The 19,357-nt window shown below is 40.1% G+C and overlaps 1 protein-coding gene across 1 annotated transcript in view; it reads right to left on the bottom strand.

Moving 5' to 3' along the window:
- Nucleotides 1-1,479: 1,479 nt before the first annotated feature.
- Nucleotides 1,480-19,357, bottom strand: part of MYLK4 (myosin light chain kinase family member 4) — a 112,645-nt gene continuing 94,767 nt past the window's right edge. The window contains exons 5-13 of the mRNA XM_046005792.1: nucleotides 18,613-18,706; nucleotides 18,427-18,536; nucleotides 17,172-17,313; nucleotides 14,337-14,407; nucleotides 13,098-13,226; nucleotides 12,335-12,487; nucleotides 8,508-8,586; nucleotides 4,238-4,310; nucleotides 1,480-1,586 (exon numbers count right to left, since the gene is read on the bottom strand). Of these exons, the coding sequence (XP_045861748.1) occupies nucleotides 4,263-4,310; nucleotides 8,508-8,586; nucleotides 12,335-12,487; nucleotides 13,098-13,226; nucleotides 14,337-14,407; nucleotides 17,172-17,313; nucleotides 18,427-18,536; nucleotides 18,613-18,706 (826 nt within the window). The 3' untranslated portion in view covers nucleotides 1,480-1,586; nucleotides 4,238-4,262. The remainder of the gene's footprint in view (nucleotides 1,587-4,237; nucleotides 4,311-8,507; nucleotides 8,587-12,334; nucleotides 12,488-13,097; nucleotides 13,227-14,336; nucleotides 14,408-17,171; nucleotides 17,314-18,426; nucleotides 18,537-18,612; nucleotides 18,707-19,357) is intronic.

Genomic DNA, 19,357 nt, shown 5'->3' on the forward strand with positions numbered 1-19,357 from the left:
ACCACTAAATTGGCATGTGGTCTTCACTAAATTACACATTTTCTGCTATCTCTACCTCCCCTTTACCTTGCACATGAGAATAAGAACATTACACATACAGTTATTCATGGGCATGTTAGAAGGGTCCACTAGGTGGATACGAGCAATAATGGAGAAAAGCCAATGCCAGGTAAAACTGGCCTCACTAATACAGCTATTGCTAGGGTGTATGGTTCTATTGGAGCCTAGAACCATTTACAGCTAAAAATGTATTCTTATAGCTGATCTCAACACAGGCGTTATTTGGAAATGGGAACTAGGAGGACAGCTTAAGAAGCTGAATGGTGAGTATGATGCTGGGTGTGCAATAGGAGTTTTGTGTGGCTCTGCATGACCTCTTCTTCATAAAGAAATGACACACGCGTTTCACTCTTGAGAGGCCCTTGCTTTTCTGTGCTATATATAGTAGGGCTCACTTCCATTATTAAAAATCCTCAATGAGATGGCACATGAGCTCAGGAACAAGAAGAAGCTTCCAACTGGAATCATTCTCATATCCAAAGAGTGAGCAGGAGTGTTTCCCTCACCTCTGATTTCTGAGTGTTCTTTCTTCACAACCACTGAGCCATGTGAGACTCTGCGTAGGTGAGATCATTGGGCTTCAGAAATGTTGGAATTTAACCAGAAACCTAAGTGTTATTGTCAAAGTAATTTCAACACTGGAAGCAAAGTGCCATCCTTCCTTGGGATGCTCATGACCCATCTCTTGTTGACAACAGCAGCATGAGGAAAGCTCTTGTGACTGTTACCATTATTCCAAATTCTAAACACTAGCCATAAGCAAACACCTCTTGCTCTAGTGGTGAAAACTAGTGCCTTTCATCTCATGAATGCTCAGTCAGAAGAGAGCAGAGAGTGCCTTGTGATATGCATGCCACTCATTTGAAAGTAGAATTGCTATTTGGAAGAAACCAGTGAACTGGGAAAAAAAGTTCAGAATAAATGGAAGACATGATGTCTGATGCCTCTTGCTTCAGGATTCAGAGACAGCTCAAGTTCCAGAAAGCAAATTATTTATCATTTGGATCCACCTGATTTCAGACCAAATCAAAATAACAAAATCTGAGAAACCAAGTGTTCAAAGGTACAAAAGACATAATTTTCTTCTGGTGATATGATCACTCCTTTGAAAGGCATAGCTTAAGGACTGGAAGCAGTTTTCTCCCTCTCAAGGTATCCTCCAGGTTTAAATGTCTTCAATAAATCTCCAGTCTGATTGTTCTAGTAAGCTGAGAAAGAGCAGAAATCATGTACCCCTTATCCCAGCAACTAAAATAAAAAAATAAACATTGAAAACTCAAGATGTCAAGGAAACATCTTCCCAATTGCGTCCTACCATGGGGTGTGGGGATGTGAGGAAAGGGGCATGGGGCTTGTCTACACCTCCAGAACCACAGCAGTAAGCACCCCCTGAACTGGGTGCTCCAAGTTCAAATGCAGCGTCACCCCCAGCCCCCATAGCCACCCGTCATCATTGGGGTCAAGGCATCAGAACTGCTGATTTTTCCAAAAATCTTCCCAACGCAGCAGCAACCGCAGCAGTTTTCCTGCAAAGCAAACAAAATATGACTCTTGTTAATTCAGCAGGGCTTTTAAAATTGTAATTAGTTGGTTGTGCCCCTTAGGAAAACCACACATGATTTTTTATAATGCATGTGTGCGTGTGAGAAGGAAAAAAAAGAAACCCCTTGCAGGATTCCACTGCTTACCAGAGTTGGGTTTGGTTTTTATTTTTTCAGTTTATGCAAGATATTTTCGTACTATTTGCAAGATAGAAGGACAAGGCCGCTTTGTTTCATGTGAAGCCTAGCCAGCTCCCGAGCTTTCTGCCACAATGTCTGTCCTGTCAGCTTGACCCCACATCAAGGTGACATCAAGAAGCGGGTGTGGGAACGTTTTCATTTGCATTATGACTATGTGTGACATGGGCCCACACAGTTTGCAGCCCTACATCACTCCTGTGGATCTGAGAATGTATCCTCAATTTTTATTCCACAGGTTGGCAGAAAATGGAATGGAAACGCAGAGAAATGCCACCGGGTTGATTTTTAGTGTTTCCTCAACGCATCAAAAAACCTCTAACAAATTGCAGGAAATTTATATGCCTCAATTTACATTGTGGATCCTGCCTTATTCATAGAGCCTGGAAGTCATTCTTTTTCCACAGGAATAATCTTCAACCACCAGATTTTAAAAATCAATATTATCACAAAGTTGGTTTTACTCCTAATGGAGTTTGCCAAAACCCCCATCTTATCCTGGCAGGAAATACTATAAAAAAATGATTTAAAAAAAATCTTCTCAAATGAGGCTGTACTCAGAGTTAATATCTTAAGCTTACATTTTAATTTGAAAAAAAGAAAAAGGAAAAAAGTAAACTAGGAAGTGCCCACATCCCATGGACCTGAAACAGCTCTTGCCTGACCTGCAGTGCAAGCAAGGTGAATTTCTGTGGCTAATTGGAGCTGGAGGGACTGAGGAGAGGAAGGCGGCCAGCCCAAGTGACCATCTGGAGGTGGGCCCAGAGAAAGGTCACACCAAGCAATTCCAACCAAAACGGTATCCAACAGCGCCAGTGAGACTGGCTCACATGTCTTTGTCCTCTGCAGAATATCACCTCTTGGACTGCTGCCATCCTCCATCACATTGGTCAAAGCGCCAACATGACATGGAAGGACTCTACCACCTCCCACTGTCACTCCCTCGTCATTCTTTCCCTGCTGGACCCTGGTCACAGGCCTGTCTTGCAATGCAACATCCTGTCACCCAATGAATTCATTCCTACCAGGTCTCAAAAGTGACTCCAGTGCTCATGGTGGGAATGCAGTTTGTGGTGAACCCTTGAGGTTTGTGGTCACTGTGGATGAAATTGGGAGGGAGAGCCGCCTGCAAACTCTGGTGCCCACCACTCACATGGAAGGCTGGTCTGCACCTCAGCAAGCCCAACAACCCAGGCCTCAGAGCATGGAGAGTATTTCCCTTCTCTGCATTTTCACAAGACATAAAGCTTTCTTCTACTTTCCCAAAAACTTTACTTTGACACATGAGAATGGTCTTTGTAAGTAGGAAGCCCAAGGCTTTCTTTTGATGTTTCATATATTTCTAGATAAATGACAGATTTCTATGTAAATGACTCACGCACCAAAGACTGAATGCTTTCCTAACTCTGGTCTGTGGCTTTGTTAATGATTTATTGATTTATTTCTGCATGATCTTATTCTATGAAAGATTCAACACTTTAAAAGAATATAAAGTCAAACAGACAAACCAAAACTTCAGAGCAGAATAAATACCAATCAGAATAAAAGCGTAAGACCAGTGGGCAGCAAGAAAACAGACCAGAAGGTCTTACACATTTGTTAAAATTGAGTTGAAACAATGGCCATGGACTTACTGTCCCAAATTAGAGAACTGACTTGCTGGAAGGTAAATGGGCCCCCAACAACAATATAAATATTGGGATTTCTAAAAGTCCTCTGTAATAAATGCACTGTGTTAGGCTTCTCCTTCAGAGCATAAATTAAGCTAGCTTATTGATATAATCAAATGTGTTCATGTGTAAAACTGTCGCTTAAGTTTTCTGACAAAATTCTAAGCAGGGTAGAAGCTTTGTATGAAGTGGTGATTACTCCAGGTCCAAGAATGGGCCAATACCAGAAGGCAGCTCAGGGAAGAAAAATAAGCATGGACTTTAAATTCAGAGACAACTGAGAAGTCACATTCTACCATGTACTAGCAAGCACAGCTTTGGGGGAGTTATGTAGTCTATGAGTCTCTGAGATTGGTTTTCCCATCAATACAAAAAAAAAAAAATCATACAAATACTTCCTCTATCCCACACAATTATGAGGACTACCAGAGACTGTCCTCTTCAGTTATTAACGTCTCCTGAGCTAATTATTGAGTACCTTCTATGTGCGAGGCCCTGGTCTACAGGCTTTACGTGGATTATCTTGTTGGAGCCACTCAACAAGCATAGGAAGTAAGACTATTCTCAATCCATAAATCAGGAAATGGGTTTCTCTGCTAGGAAATGTCAGACCCACATTGCACACAAAGCAGTCTAAAACCAGGGCCCTCCCTTTCAGCAGAAACACTGCCCTCCTTCCCACATAGTGTAACACACATTTGACTTATTTCTTGTTCTTCTCTCTGAAGGTTTCCAGAAACATCTCTTTAGGAAAAATTCAAAACCAACCTTTCAAATGGGTGCCTTCCATGGGCTATTTAGTCACAAGGTTCTTCGCATTAGAGCAACAATTCTTCTTCTTCTAGGGAAACCAGAAAACATTTAGAGAAGGATTAGAAGTCTTTTTTTATCACTTCATTCCTAACTTATGATATGAGAACACCTGAAGAGTTAATGACTTGCTACTGAGTAGAAAATGCTCTTAGAGAGATGTTCTAAAAGCCTACATTGTTTGTTCATAGCAGCAATGGCCACAGTCACCAAACTGGAAAGAACCAAGGTGCCCTTCAATGGATGAATGGATAAGGAAGATGTGGTCCATATACACGATGGAGTATTATGCCTTCATCAGAAAGGATGAATACCCAACTTTTGTAGCAACATGGACGGGACTGGAAGAGATTATGCTGGATGAAATAAGTCAAGCAGAGAGAGTCAATTATCATATGGTTTTACTTATTTGTGGAGCATAAGAAATAATATGAAGAACATGAGGAGATTGAGAGGAGAAGGGAGTTGGGGGAAATTGGAGGGGGAGATGAAACATGAGAGACTGTGAACTCCGAGAAACAAACTGAGGGTTTTGGAGGGGTAGGGGGTGAAAGGCTGGGTAAGCCTGGTGGTGGGTATTATGGAGGGCACGTATTGCATGGAGCGCTGGGTGTGGTGCATAAACAATGAATTCTGGAACACTGAAAATAAATTTAAAAAATAAATAAAAATTAAAAGAATTACCAAAAAAAAAAGCCCACATTGTTCATGAGGCTCTGACAGATACATTGACCCCCATTCAGGGTCCAACTCGACCATGTCCCCACTTTCCCTTGTCATCACTCTCAGAGTCAGAAACAGAGGGATTTTGACTAATCTAGAAGCAGTAGCAGAGACAGAGACAGAGCAGAGCAGAGACTGGACACCTGAGACCAGGGCTTGTCATAGCAGGTCTTGACTGCTGGGTGTGTGTGTTTGCTGTGCACGATGAGGAACACTGGAAGAATTTTTGGTGATAGAGTGAGATGATCAGAGTTGTCATTAATGAAGTAATGATTTGGTGAATTAGAGAACAGATGGACAGAGGTAGAATATCATGTTGTAAGGTGTTTTATTAGTTCAGTAAATTGGAAAAAGAGCATGATCTAAGGTCATAAAGCTGGGAATGGGAAGGAAAGATAGACTTATTAGTTCTGGCAGAGAAGAAACAATGTCATAGTTGTTCAGTTTTCCTTCCTCCAGGCCCAAAGCATTTATTAAGTCTGCAGTAGGTGCTTGATGAGTTCTAACAGATTTGTAACTTGGGAATGCTTTGTTCCACTCCAGCTGAGAGCTGTTTCTGATGGAAGATGGGTTATATATGGATGGTTGGAAATGTAAGAGCATAATACAGAAGGCAGAGAGCTACAGGGCCTTAATTCCTGGGGAAAAAAAAATCCTTCTTAAATTTACTGACTGATTATAGGCAGGCTTAGTGGTTAAGGAATGGTAAGTGCTTTTAAGCATGAAACAATTAAAAGAGAGAAATAAAAGTTCTGGAAAGACTTTAAAAGTAAAAGTTAGATTTAAATAGTAAATAGTTTTGGATAAGACTTAAATTCTCAACATAAAGTTAAATTCTGATTTTATAGAACATATCGGAACCAAGATTATTCCAAAAATGATTCTTCTGGAAAAATCTAGTCTTAATAGTTCCTTGAAAAATAAAATACATTAAGCTTGAATACTGGCTTTTAGTAACACCAAAAATGTACAGAACATAAAGAGCTCTGGAAACATCATCAGGCCCCCTTTGCCCAGAAGCCCATTATCCAGCAGGATAGCAGAGGTGGTGAAGTTCTGCCCAGACTCCAGAGCCTGCCTGTCTACACTGGGATGCTAGCTCCGTCATTTTCACCTGGTGGGATCCTGTACAAGTACTTAACCTCTGTCCTCTGTTTCCTCATCTAAATGAGGAGAATTACAGTACTTGTTTCAAAGAATTGGTATGTGGAGTAAATGAATTAACTTCTGTAAAGCAGTTAGAGCAGTGCCTGGAACAATAATTATAACATATAATTATTATATTATATTAATATAATCTAATATTTTAATTATTTTAGATATTATTTATAATTTATATATTTATAATTAATAAATAATTATTTTAATTAATGTTTTAATAATTTAATAATTTAATATTAATATGATTGATAATATTAATATTTATATTATATTATAATTATAACATATAATTATAACTTTAATGATAACTAACTAGATTTCTACAATGGAAATTTTTTCCAAATCCCCATCATTCTTAAAATGTCCATTCACCTAGGTATCAACGATTGGACAGAATAACAAAAAGGTGATTTTTGTTGTTGTTATGTAGTTTAAAAATATTTTAAGCACTTTTTAAACTGTATAATGTCATTATTTATCTGCCGTGGTTTCCATATTGTCCTACCATGTCAAAGTGTATTTGGACACCAATAAGCTCGGATAAAAATACATTGGTGGAAAATTGGCCCAAAATAGGTTGGTAATCCTAATAAGCGGTTTATGTAGTCTGGGTGAGGTACCAACTAGGTAAAAAGTCTATTTTTACTTGACATCAGTACCAATTATCAAGGAAAGGTATATTCAGACACAAATAAAACTTAGTTCTGATGCTGAATTTAGAAGTAAAGTTAATTTCAATAAAAACTGGATGTGGAAAAAATGAGTACCTGAAACATAGTCATTCCAAGGTTTGTTGGTCAGTGAAAAAGCTCCACTCCAAAACCCTGGGGAGTAGGAAGGATGGGGAGCAGAGATGGAAGAAATGAAAGTGTATCAAGCTCATATGGCTCCAGGGCATGACAACCATCTTATCTGATGCTCAAGTTAGACCTTCCTCAACAAGGACTGAGGACAGATATTGCTTATTGCCTCTCTATATATCTTGGCCAGTTAAACATCCTAAATGTTTGGTTGAGTTTCTTAAATGTTTACATTTCTGGTTCTGTGTTATTTGTATGATCCATAAGGATCATACAAATGGAAAAGTCTAGAGGAGGCTGTTATAGTAATTCAGATGAGGGGTGTCATATGCCAGGATAACCAACAGGATGGAGAAGGTTAGACAGATTCTAGAAGTAATTAGAGAAAATAATGTACAGAACTTGGAGATAAATTAAATACGAGATGGGAGGATGGAGCTGAGGAAGGAAACAGCAAAGCCCAGGGGGTCTGGCTTGGGCCACTCAGTGGGGGCCATTCTTGGAGGATGGTAGAGGAGGAGGGGAGATGGGGAAGACAAGTTCGGTTTAGGACTGAGAAGATCCAAATGGAAATGACAAGTATGCAGGGCGATATATGGATATGAAACTTAGGAAAAGAATCTGTGCTAAAGAGGCAGATGGCTATAAGAACATAAATGGCAATTGAGGCTGTTAGAGTAGATTAGGAATTTTATTGTACGAAGTTAACACAGAGTGTGGACTCAATTATTGTCAGGAAAAAAGGAAGAAAGAGAGAGAGGCAAACCAGGAAGCTGACTCTAAAGGATAGAGAACAAACTGAGGATTAATAGAGGGAGGTGGGCAGGGAATGGGCTAGATGAAGGATGGGATTAAGAAGGGCACTTGCAATGAGCACTGGGTATCGCATGTAAGTGAGGAATCACTAAATTCTGCACCTCAGATTAATATTACACTCTATGTTAACTAAGTTGAATTTAATTAGAAACTTGAAAAAAAAAGGTGAAAAAAACCACAAGTATTTAGGTCATCTTCATTCAGTCTTTGGTAAGAGTCTCCTTCACATATATTTATATTATTATCTGGATCAACCTGAGTATTACAGCTTTTTGGTGCCCAGAGAAGACTGAAACAGGTAACCATAAATGTTAAAATTCTGAGTTCTGTTTTAGGGAGGGATATTTATCCTGAATGTACACTAACCCATATTTTCCAAAGTGTTGTTTGTTTATATATCCTAGACTATGTATGTGTATAAGTGTGTGTGCATAGTACAGTGATATAATTTATATTATAATGAATACAATGATTGAATAATAAACATAATAAATACTTATGCTGAAAATAATATCTCCTAAACCACGTAAGAAGCATTTATTTAAAAAAAAAATAGTAACTGTTCAATAAAAACATTTTAAGCAGTTCAACACTGGCACAAAATTGGAAGGCTATGAGAGATGGAATTAGACAGAACCCCATATGAGGCTAAGATGCTTTTAGCCTCTGATCATCAAAAGACTGAGGTCAGGTAGAAAAGGAGAGGAAAAGCAAGAAGCTTCCATTACCTGTGTGATGAGTCTGGAGTGGAGCTTGTGATCTGACAGCCAACGGTGTTTGAGAGCTTCACTTGCACTTATTCTCCAGCTAAAGGGAAATTGGGAAGGCTGTTAGCAGAGACACACTATCAGAGGCCTGATTCTGTCATTCACCTCAGCTCTGGCCATTGTCTTTGGGAGACCAGATGGACAAATGTCAAATTCACAGGCAGTTCTACCTTCTCTGGAACTGTCATTGATGATTGTAGGGTAATATCAAATCCAGTCAGGGTAATAACAGCAGTGAGACAAGTGAGGCAAATAATTCAAAAATGTTGTTCATAGTTGAACATCCACTTTCCAACACAAGTAACTATTTTTCATGCAATGCTTGAGCTTCATGAATTGAACATCTATCCATCAGTGGAAAAAAATAAATGTGCACTTACTATTCCAAAAACAAAATGCTACAATGATTCTTGATAAGCATAAAAGTGACTTTACATATTAAAGCTCTTGAATAATATGCATCATTAACTTTTGAATTCAGAAATTTTGGGGGTGGGGCACCTGGGTGGCTCAGTGGGTTAAAGCCTCTGCCTTCGGCTCAGGTCATGGTCTCAGGGTCCTGGCATCGAGCCCCGCATCAGGCTTTCTGCTCGGCAGGGAACCTGCTTCCTCCTCTCTCTCTGCCTGCCTCTCTGCCTACTTGTGATCTCTGTCTGTCAAATAAATAAATAAAATCTTTAAAAAAAGAAAGAAAGAAAGAAGAAAGAAAGAAAGAAAGAAAGAAAGAAAGAAAGAAAGAAAGAAAGGAAGAAAGGAAGAAAGGAAGGAAGGAAGGAAGAAAGAAAGAAAGAAAAAGAAAGAAAGAAAGAAAGAAAGAAAGAAAGAAAGAAAGAAAGAAAGAAAGAAAGAAAGAAAGAAAGAAATTAAGAAAGAAATTAATTTTGGGAGTGCCTGGGTGGCACAGTCGGTTAAGCTCCAACTCTTGGTCATGATCAGGTCGTGATCTCCCTGTCATGAGATTGAGCCCCATGTCAGGCTCAGCCATATTCAGTGCAGAGTCTGCTTGGGATTCTCCTTCTCTCTCCATTTACCCCTCCCATACATTCTTCTGTCTCTCTCTCTCTCTCTCCCAAATTAAATAAATAAATACTTTTAAAAAAGAAATTTTGAAGACTTAAATAGATAGAGTTAATGTAAGTACTGAGAGAGAGTTCATTAGATACCAGGAAAGGTTTATACGACTTTTAAAAATAACATGGGAAAGAATTATAAAAATGATATTATCTTCTAATTCCAAGTTTTATAAATTTGTCTTGTGTGCTAACATTTATGACATTAAACCAAATAACCTTTCAAAATAAAAACTATAAGTGAGTGCAACAGTCTGCAGCCTACTTCTGAAATAGTATCAAGAAAGTCGTTTCCAGGGGCGCCTGGGTGGCTCAGCGGGTTAAAGCCTCTGCCTTCAGCTCAGGTCATGATCCCAGGGTCCTGGGATCGAGCCCTGCATCGGGCTCTCTGCTTGGCTGGGAGCCTGCTTCCTCCTCTCTCTCTCTCTCTGCCTGCCTCTCTGCCTACTTGTGATCTCTATCTGTCAAATAAATAAATCTTTAAAAACAAAAAAGAAAGTCGTTTCCAATGGGCATGGAGCTCCAGTTTGTTGATTCCTTCAGTAAAATTGCTTCATCAGATACTGAACATTTAAGTAAAAGATCTGAAGAGATGAAAGCTCTTAACTTGAATCCATGAAGGAAAGTTTAATAACTTGGTGACAACATCACCATTAGTAGGACCTTAAACAGACAGATATAATTCTTTTTTAACTCTTGACCTCCACCAACCTCAGCTGGAAGTGCTATTTTGTTGAATATCATAAATTTTCAGTATTAGACACCTCCTGGAGCATTCCAATAACTGACAGTGCCAAAAATTATTATTTCTGCACTATAGTAATATAAATTTCTGAAAGCTATTAAAAAATAAACAATGACATAGTACAAATAATTAAAATTTTGGTACAGTTTCAAGTTTATTTTTGCACCCAGAAATTTATTCTATGATAGTGGTATCAGGTTTTGACCATAGTTTCATCCAACTATTGATTTGAACACTCGCCCAGTTGTCATTCTGCCTAAATGTGTAGTTCTCCCTCCTAAGGTATTAGTGAATCGCTCAGACCAAAGGAGCAGGCATGACATGGAACTGGAGGCCACGAAGCGTGGCTATGACTCTGCCCTGGGCTAGCCATGTGACCGCTTGACTGCAATCGGCCTCCGTTTCTTCATTTAATCCGGAGCATTAAATCAGATAACACATCAAAGCGTATCTGTCCAATAGATTCTCAGTAAATATAGATCTCTCCCACCAAAGATTTGATAGAGCTGACATTTTCCATCTGTTCACTGCCTATTGTTCAGTGATGTACAAATATTATTAATAATAATAATGGCAATGTCAGGTGTTGTGCCTTTCCATGAAAGATAAAACCCATGTCTGTACAGTGCCCCCTCCCCACACTGACACCCCCTGCCTGGCTAAGTCCTCCTTACCCTCTAGGACGCAGTCCTGACTGACCCTTTTCAATAGACTACCTTTGCATTAACTGCATTGTATTCTATCCTTTAAAAAAAAATACCTATCTCTTCTCTTGGATCATGGGTTACCTATAGACAGGGTCAGACTTTACACATGTGTTCTCAATGCCCCAGACCCATTTCCTGGCAGATTGTTGATAAAACACCTCCTTGGTGCAGGTATAGCTCCAGACCCATGTTGCTTCTTTAATCCCCTCCCCCCAAATACACCCTCCTATCTGTTCAAGGTCATGTTTATTAATAACTTAAAAGCCATAAAGATAATAAAACAGTGAAGCCGGTATGGTTGGCCTTGAAAATCTTAAACACTGTTTACCATTTTACATTTTAAATATAAAACCACCTGAAACAGTGTTTTTGACTAAATCACAATATCCTTCCCCTGCCTGTAATTCTAAAATGCAAGCCCCTATGTTTCAAGGTCACTCTTCTCCATTAGCTGAATTCTTTAAGGTTTTATTTATTTATTTGAGAGAGAGAGAGCTCAGCAGGGGAAAAGGGTAGAGGGAGAAGCAGACTCCTCACTGAGATGGGAGCTCCATGCAGGGCTGATCCCAGGACCCCGAGATCACGACCCGAGCTGAAGGCAGACGCTTACCAGACTGAGCCACCCAGGCACCTCCATCTGCTGAATTTTCAATTAACGTGGTTTTAGCATGACGGAAAATAGAACACCACATAATATGTAATAAGTGGGCAGCCTTAGGGGAAGGTTGAATTTTAGATGCTCAGTTCTGCCACTGACTAGCCATATGCTCTTGGGCAAACTATTTAGAGTCTCATTAATAAAACAGTAATGATAATTCCCACCTCCTGGAGACGGATAGGGGTTCAAAGACAAGCCTATAAAGCACTTGGCACAGTCTGGCCCACAGCAGGCTCTGAAATGAAATGATAGTTAAGTGTTGAGCTACACAGAGCCGGATATGTGCTTTGTAGATGTGAAAGGGGTTATGGAAATAACTTATCCCAAACCCTTCATTTTGAGGCCCAGCAAGAGCCCCTAATTGCTAGAGTCTTATTGCAAAAGGCAGAAGCAGGGAAGTTTTTGTAGCCCCTTTCAAGCCTTGTGACCAAACCAGTCCCTGATCTCAGTAAGCAAGGTCAAGAGCATCAAACTCCTTCCATTTACAACTCTTCTCAGGCATTGAAGATGTCGCAAAAAGAATTTGGGAGTCATTTCCATGTATTATGGTAGCCTATGCTTCCCTATTCTCCCTCCTTCTTCTAGAGCCCAGAACCAACTTGGGTTACCTCTTCTCCTTAATCAGAAGCTTGGAGATAAACTCCCTGGCCTCCTCTGAGATGTCCTGAAATTCTTCATCCTCTAAGTCCCACCTGCAGGCCAGGATGTTGCTCAGGGTCTCAGCATCATTGTCACCCAGGAAGGGAGACAAACCACTCAGTCTGTAAGACATAAGAGCCAGAGTGAGTATTGTTTAAATAGCTTCAAACCCTTTAAAGAAAGGTTGCTTTTTTTCTTGGCTCTGTTGTTTAAAATTGAGAGAAGGCAAATAACCTAATAATTAAGCATAATTTTATCATATATTTTTGCAATCAGGAAAATGCTTCGCTCCCTCACCCTGGCCCCTAAAGAAACACCTGCAGTCATGGAGTCAGCAGCCACTCTGAAATACGAAATATCTAAGGAGAAAACAACTTGCTATTTAAAGCCTTTACAGCTGCCGAAGTCTGCCACACACTCAGATGGCAAACGCCAAAGGGTCACTCCTGAGGGGTAAGGTTAGCCTTCATCATTTAGGAGATCAGGACCCAAGTTGCTTTTTAATTACTTTTAGAACATGAGGTATTGTCCTGAGAGTTAACACAATTACAAGTAGACATACATTTACTTTTTCAGGTGATGCACAGGGAAAGAATTTACTCCTTTCACCCACAGAATTCTCAGAGTCCAGAAAGTGACTCAACATGGCATGGTGTTATTTATCTGTTAAAAGACCTAAATTGGGCCATGATGCCTGTGTGTAAGTGTCAGAGAGACTGGAGACCTGCTTACAGCATATAGGCAATGACGCCCACACTCCACATGTCAGTGGGAAAGGAAACAAAATCATAGTTCACAACTTCAGGGGCAAGAAATTCTGGAGTTCCAAAGTTCACCTTCAGCTTCTCTCTGGGTTTGTACCTGGAATTTGGGAGACAAAGTGGAGGGATGGAGAGGGTCAATCAAACAGCAACAGTCATAGAAACTAAAAAGATGCTGTCTATAAGACAAAATATATGGCTCTTAATCTCACAAAACAAACTGGGGGTTGCTGGGGGGAGGTGGGATTGGGAGAGGGGGAGCGGGCTATGGACATTGGGGAGGGGAGGCGAACCATAAGAGACTATGGACTCTGAAAAACAACCTGAGGGTTTTGAAGGGTCAGGGGTGGGAGGTTGGGGGAACAGGTGGTGGGTAATGGGGAGGGCACGTTTTGCATGGAGCACTGGGTGTTGTGCAAAAAGAATGAATACTGTTACGCTGAAAAAATAAATAAAATGGAAAAAAAAAAAAAGAAACGAAAAAAAAAAAAAAAGACAAAATAACTTCAGCCACGCAGCAAACTTTAAATACACAGGCTTTAAAGGAAATCGTGTATTTAGGAAATAGTGTTAAAAACTTGTTTTAAAAAGTTCCAGGAGTTTAAGAGTCGTAATTCATACTGGAAAACCTTAATAATCTGAAACAGTGGTGGGGAAAGCTTATGAAAATAGTTAGAACACCTGAAATCTAGAACACAATGAAAGGAAAACTGATACAATCCTTGACATGCTGATGGCTTGAGTATGCCCATCTTAATGAGTAAATGAAAGCAATTATTTGCATCGTTTTATATTCACCATTAATGGACTGAAGTCCACATATAAACTCTGTTCACTTAAGAAGCTTATAGGAACCAGAACCCTTTGCAATCTCGTTTATTCATTTTTTTAAAGTAAATCTTCTCTTTACAGACGGAACAAATAAAAAGACTAAGACAAACTTACAAATTCTAAATTAACGTCTTCAAATTTAATGACTTTCACTGTGTAAGACTTTAAGTTTTCTTATTTTTTTTTCTTGGATACACTGTAGAAACCTCTAAACATTCCAATTCCAAAGTCAGCAAGGTAAGGCTGGGATATAATTTTTGTCAAGTTAATTCTAAATGAGAGTCTAAAACCAAGAAGTGTATCAGATTTATCTTTGCAAAGAAAGAGCACCAACATGCTCACTACCTCCATTCATACACCTATGTCCAAATACACATACCTTCTGGCCAATCCAAAATCAATAATTTTTATTTGTTTAGCATCCCGATTCACACACAGGATATTCTCAGGCTGCCAGGAGAAAGAGACACATTAGCAATGAAAACAACCATCATTCACTCAAATTGTCCTTGAACCACAACTAAAAATACAGCAATGCTCAGGAAAAACATATCAGGCCTTTCACTTTGGGTCTGGCTTGTCTGTGTGGGTATTTTCTCCTTTAATTTTGTGGTGGATGAGGTTGTGGGTACCCTGCCAACCTTGCATTACCCTGCCTGTCTCTCTCCCTGGTTCTGCAGTTTACCATAATGTGTGAGTTCAAGCAGAGGCCTCTTTGAGGGAAGAAAGACAAGGAGCCTGCTTCAGTACCTTCCAAATGGACTGGTGGAGGCTGTCTCGGACTTGACTCTGCCCCTCTAAAATTATTAAGTACTAATTTCCCCTTCTTGGAGGAATATCTTTCCCAAAGATTTGTGAGTTCCAGGAGAAATAGCCTGATTCATTTAAACAACCACACTGAGTATGCAATATAACATGAACGCTCCTGACCTCCAGATTTTCCCTTTGCGCTTAGTCTATGGGAAAGTCGTGTGTAAAAGGAAGACTTCCCCCTTATTCATTCTTCATTCTCAGCAATTCAAAGTTTTGCTGAGTTTGTTCTCAGTGCCCAAACCCTTGACTAAGTGTTCTCTTGAGTTTGACTCTGGTTAAGTCTTTGCTCTCTGTCAAGGTGACAGTCCAGGGGGGTGAAGAGGGAGAAAACGTGGATATTAGAATTGCAACTCAGTGTTTATGGAGTGTCTTATAAGGATGCTTGTATTTGTCAGGTCAGAAAAACCGAGGTCTGATAAAAATAGGGAATTTGATTTAAAGTCTAGGTCATCCATAAAAAAGAAAATTATCAAAGAATTGCTTGGAACTCTCAAGTTCTAGTCCCAACTCACCCCTAAGAAGTGGGGCACATTAGCCAAGTTGCTGAATCCCCAGGATCCCATGTCCCATCCTTTAGGTGGGATCACAGCTATCCCCCCTCTTCCTGTCTGGGTGGAAAGGAGGTTCAAATGAGATCAGAAACTAAGAAGCACTTGATGAAATGATGTAGTGTCTCCTTATCAACATTCAGTGGACCATTTAGTTGACATAATGTCTTTGGAAGCCCTTTTCTAAAATATCTCTGAAATTGGTGTCTATGAATAAAAGCTATTTATGAAGAAGTGGACACTTGATAAGAACACTTGGTTTCATGCTTAAATAACTGATCAATATGAATAAAGTTGCCCAATTGTCAAAGAATACTATGATATAAAAACGTGTTTACAGCTTTGAAGGCACTTCAAAAAGTTAATTTTTTTTCTAACTATAAAAGAAAAGCATGTTCATTGAATACGATTTGCAAAACACAGAAAAATATAAAGGAGACCATTTTTCATTTTTAAGTCACCTATAATCTCCCCTCCAATGATGACAAGCACTCTTAATATTTTTGGCTCTTTTTCTTCCAAGAAGATTTCTGTAAGAGATGAGTGGTCCTTAATGACCCATCCAGCTGTCGCCTTTACTGTTATCTTTGCCTTCAAGCCATAACTAAAATTGCCTATTGCAAGCCCTCAATCAATGTTATGAAGCCACATACTGAGCTTTTTGCCTTATGATAGGTCAGGTCCTAGTTATAGTTGCCAATCAAATCCCTTTAGGGATATCTGCAGAGTATCTACACTCAAGGAAAATGCTCCATGGAAACACACATTATCAAACTCAGTTTGAAGCCAGGGCTTTGCTAATGATTTTCAACCTCTGACTTTGTCTTTCATATACCACTTCCTCCTGCCCTGTGAATGGGAGAGGTAGCACACATAAATCAAAACAGTGAGGGAAGCTAAGTTACAAGAAGAGTAGACCATGGACACCAATTTAAGGAAGTTAAATTTATTTAGCTCTACAATTCCCTATGACTTGCAATAGATGGTATGTTTTAGAGAATATATATTCTATCTCACGGTCATGCTGTGCAAACAGGGAAATGAGAAAATGATTGTGCCACACAAGCAGAGGCAATTTATGATATTTAACCCCGATGTTAGAGCTGATCAGAGTTACTGAGCCTGAGTCTTTCCTTAGTTCTAACAATTTATAGTCCAATTCTAGGCACTTCATAATGGGAGAGAGATCAAAAGGGAAGGGCTATTAAATTAGGCAGGTGGCTTGGCTCCCTGCTGCTTACATAGGTTCTCCACCATGTCCAATGTGGTGCCAGCCCCACTCCCACCACTCTTCCCGGCTCCTCAGCATTTTAGCACTGCCCTTCTGGCTGTCCTATACCCCATTCTGCCATAGGTCTCTACTCACTGCTCTAGCATGACCACGGAAAAACAAATCGCTAAAGTCCAGTGCCTCCTAAAAGAGTTTGAGACCGCTAAGGATGCTTGGAGAGCAGGAAAGCTTGGCTACCTAGGAAATTCTGAGTTAGCTAAAATCCTCCTACCTACTTATTCTAAAAATGAGAGGGACACAGCAATGACCCCCATGGTGCTGGTAGTGGTGGTGGTGGTTTTAATCCTAAACTTTATGGAAAGGATCTCCCACATGGATTTCTTTCACAGGGAAGTTACAAGAATCTGAATAGAAGTCCCTGAAGATAGAGATGGGCAAATATTAGGGGGTGATGAAACCTGGGATTAGGAAGAGGATGCTAAGAATCCAGGTTTTCTTTAATTCCCGAATATGTACCTCATGACAGCATAAATTTCCCAAGCTGGCAAGTAGTATCTAATGGGACCACTGATCTATAGGAGGGGAGAGTGGAAGGGGCTTCATACCAAACAGCATGCTTTACCTTCAGATCCAAGTGGAGAATGTACATCTGGTGCATGTGTCTTATGCCCTCACAGATCTGCTTGACGAACAGGATGGTGTCAAACTCGGTCAGATTGTAGTTGTCATCGATGATGCGATCAAACAGCTCCCCTCCATCCACACTGCAGAAGGAAGAGGTGTGAAGTCCTGAGTATGACTCCTTCCTGAACACAACTATTTCTTGGCATAGCATCTGGGTGTTTAAGCTCCTCTAACTGCTCCAGCAGGTGTGTGTGACTTCTCTACCTCTGTCGCTATCTCAGATAGATGATGCTTAGCTGAGGCCCTTTAATGCTACCATCAATTTCACTACGGGAAAACCTCAAGGTCCCCATCATCCAGTGACTGCAGCTCTGAAGTGAGTCCACATCTGCCATTTCCTAATATATACAAAAGATAAAGAAGACCTTACAAAGGCAGGGAGAGGAATCCCAAATACCAAGCAAAGGTCAAATGGGGTCTCCTCAGACTTTCAGTGTTAAAGAGCTCCTATGTGCTTTTTTTTTTTTAAGATTTTATTTATTTATTTGACAGAGAGAGATCACAAGTAGGCAGAGGCAGAGAGAGAGAGGAGGAGGAAGCATGTTCCCAGCTGAGCAGAGAGCCTGTTACAGGGCTTGATCCCAGCACACTGGGATCATGACCTAAGCCAAAGGCAAAGGCTTTAACCCATTCCTGTGTGATTCTGATGCTAGACATTTTATTACCCAAAATTCCTATTGCGCAATGATAAACAAAACCCCAAGCAGAGGAAAGAATGAACTGAATCACAATAGTGAATCAGCGTTACTGAGAACTACTCACTTTCTACCTGCTTACTAAATTTTCATAAAAATGAAACTTAGTTGCAATTCTCTTAGTCCCAATTACTAAGAATTTGATGTGAACTTTGTATTAATGACTAGGTTGAAAATAAAATGTAGTTCAAAATCACTTCCCTTCAAGTTAAGCATAATAACCTTTAGGCTGGCTATTTGACAGTTTTATAGCTTAGATCTAAAGCTATGTCTATGAGGTTATTCTACTTCTCAGTAAAGTCACACATGGAGATGTGGATTCCTAGGTAATTTTCCTTCTGAAACCGATGCAGTTGTCTCGTACACGCCAGTCGGAATCAGAAGTGCACTAAGCACAGATCTAGCAACTTCCAAAGCAAGACAGAGCTATGGCTGCATAGTCATGGGGGCTGCACGTAGCTGTGTAGGGGAGGGGATGGGGGCGGGCAGAACACGTACTACTCCATGACCAGGATGATGTCATTCTTTGACTCGAAGGCATCATAGAGCTGAATGAGGTTCACATGATCCAGCTGGTTCATGATGTTGATCTCATTCTTCACTTCATCCTGAGAAGAAGGACAGATGCTTTAGTGAAGTGAAGATGAGGATGACAAGGAGAGATCCACGTTGCACGGTCTTTACCTTATCCTTCGTGCTTCTGGTCTTGATGATCTTGGCCGCCAGCTTCAGACCTGTTGCTTTCTCTTCACACTTGTGAACCTGGCCAAAACGCCCCCTGCGGAAGAAGAGGACGTGGTGCAGCGTGAGGTGGGGCCCAGTGGAAGACGCAGCTGTCGGAGCATTTCTCTTTTGGGGTTTGAGTGAGCAAACCTATTAAGTGTATCTACTATAGCCAATAAGCTTCTAAAATAATATTAAAGTACGATCTCTCTGTCACAGGCTGAGGGGTTTCCCGGCCCTACCCCAGACCTACTAAGGCAAGAATCCAGGGCGAAGCCCCAGAATCTACATTTTCAGAGCTCCTTAGGTGATTCACATGCAGCCTAAAATTTGAGAACTTGTTATAGAAAAAAATAAAAGCTTTCTAAATACATATGAGTGGAATAAGCTAGGCTTTGTAAGCATATGAACAATACAGGGTGTAGGTCAGCCATATAAAACTGCATACAAATAAAGTAATAGCAATATTGCACATAGATACACATAATAAAAATACATATCACATAATCACCCATGAGGTTTTTTGACAATTTAGCTTGGATATAAATTTATATATACTTTGAAGGACAGCTTCTTACACGTGTAATCACATATCGAAATGCACACTCTTGAACAATTTTAAAACATGACTTCTTGCTTTGATTCCTGATTTAGTAAAATGGAACACAGGTGCCTGCTTATGTAACATGGCTATCATGGTGTGGGA

The sequence above is a fragment of the Meles meles genome, chromosome 5 (genome assembly GCF_922984935.1).
Source record: "Meles meles chromosome 5, mMelMel3.1 paternal haplotype, whole genome shotgun sequence".
NCBI classification, from domain to species: Eukaryota; Metazoa; Chordata; class Mammalia; order Carnivora; family Mustelidae; genus Meles; species Meles meles.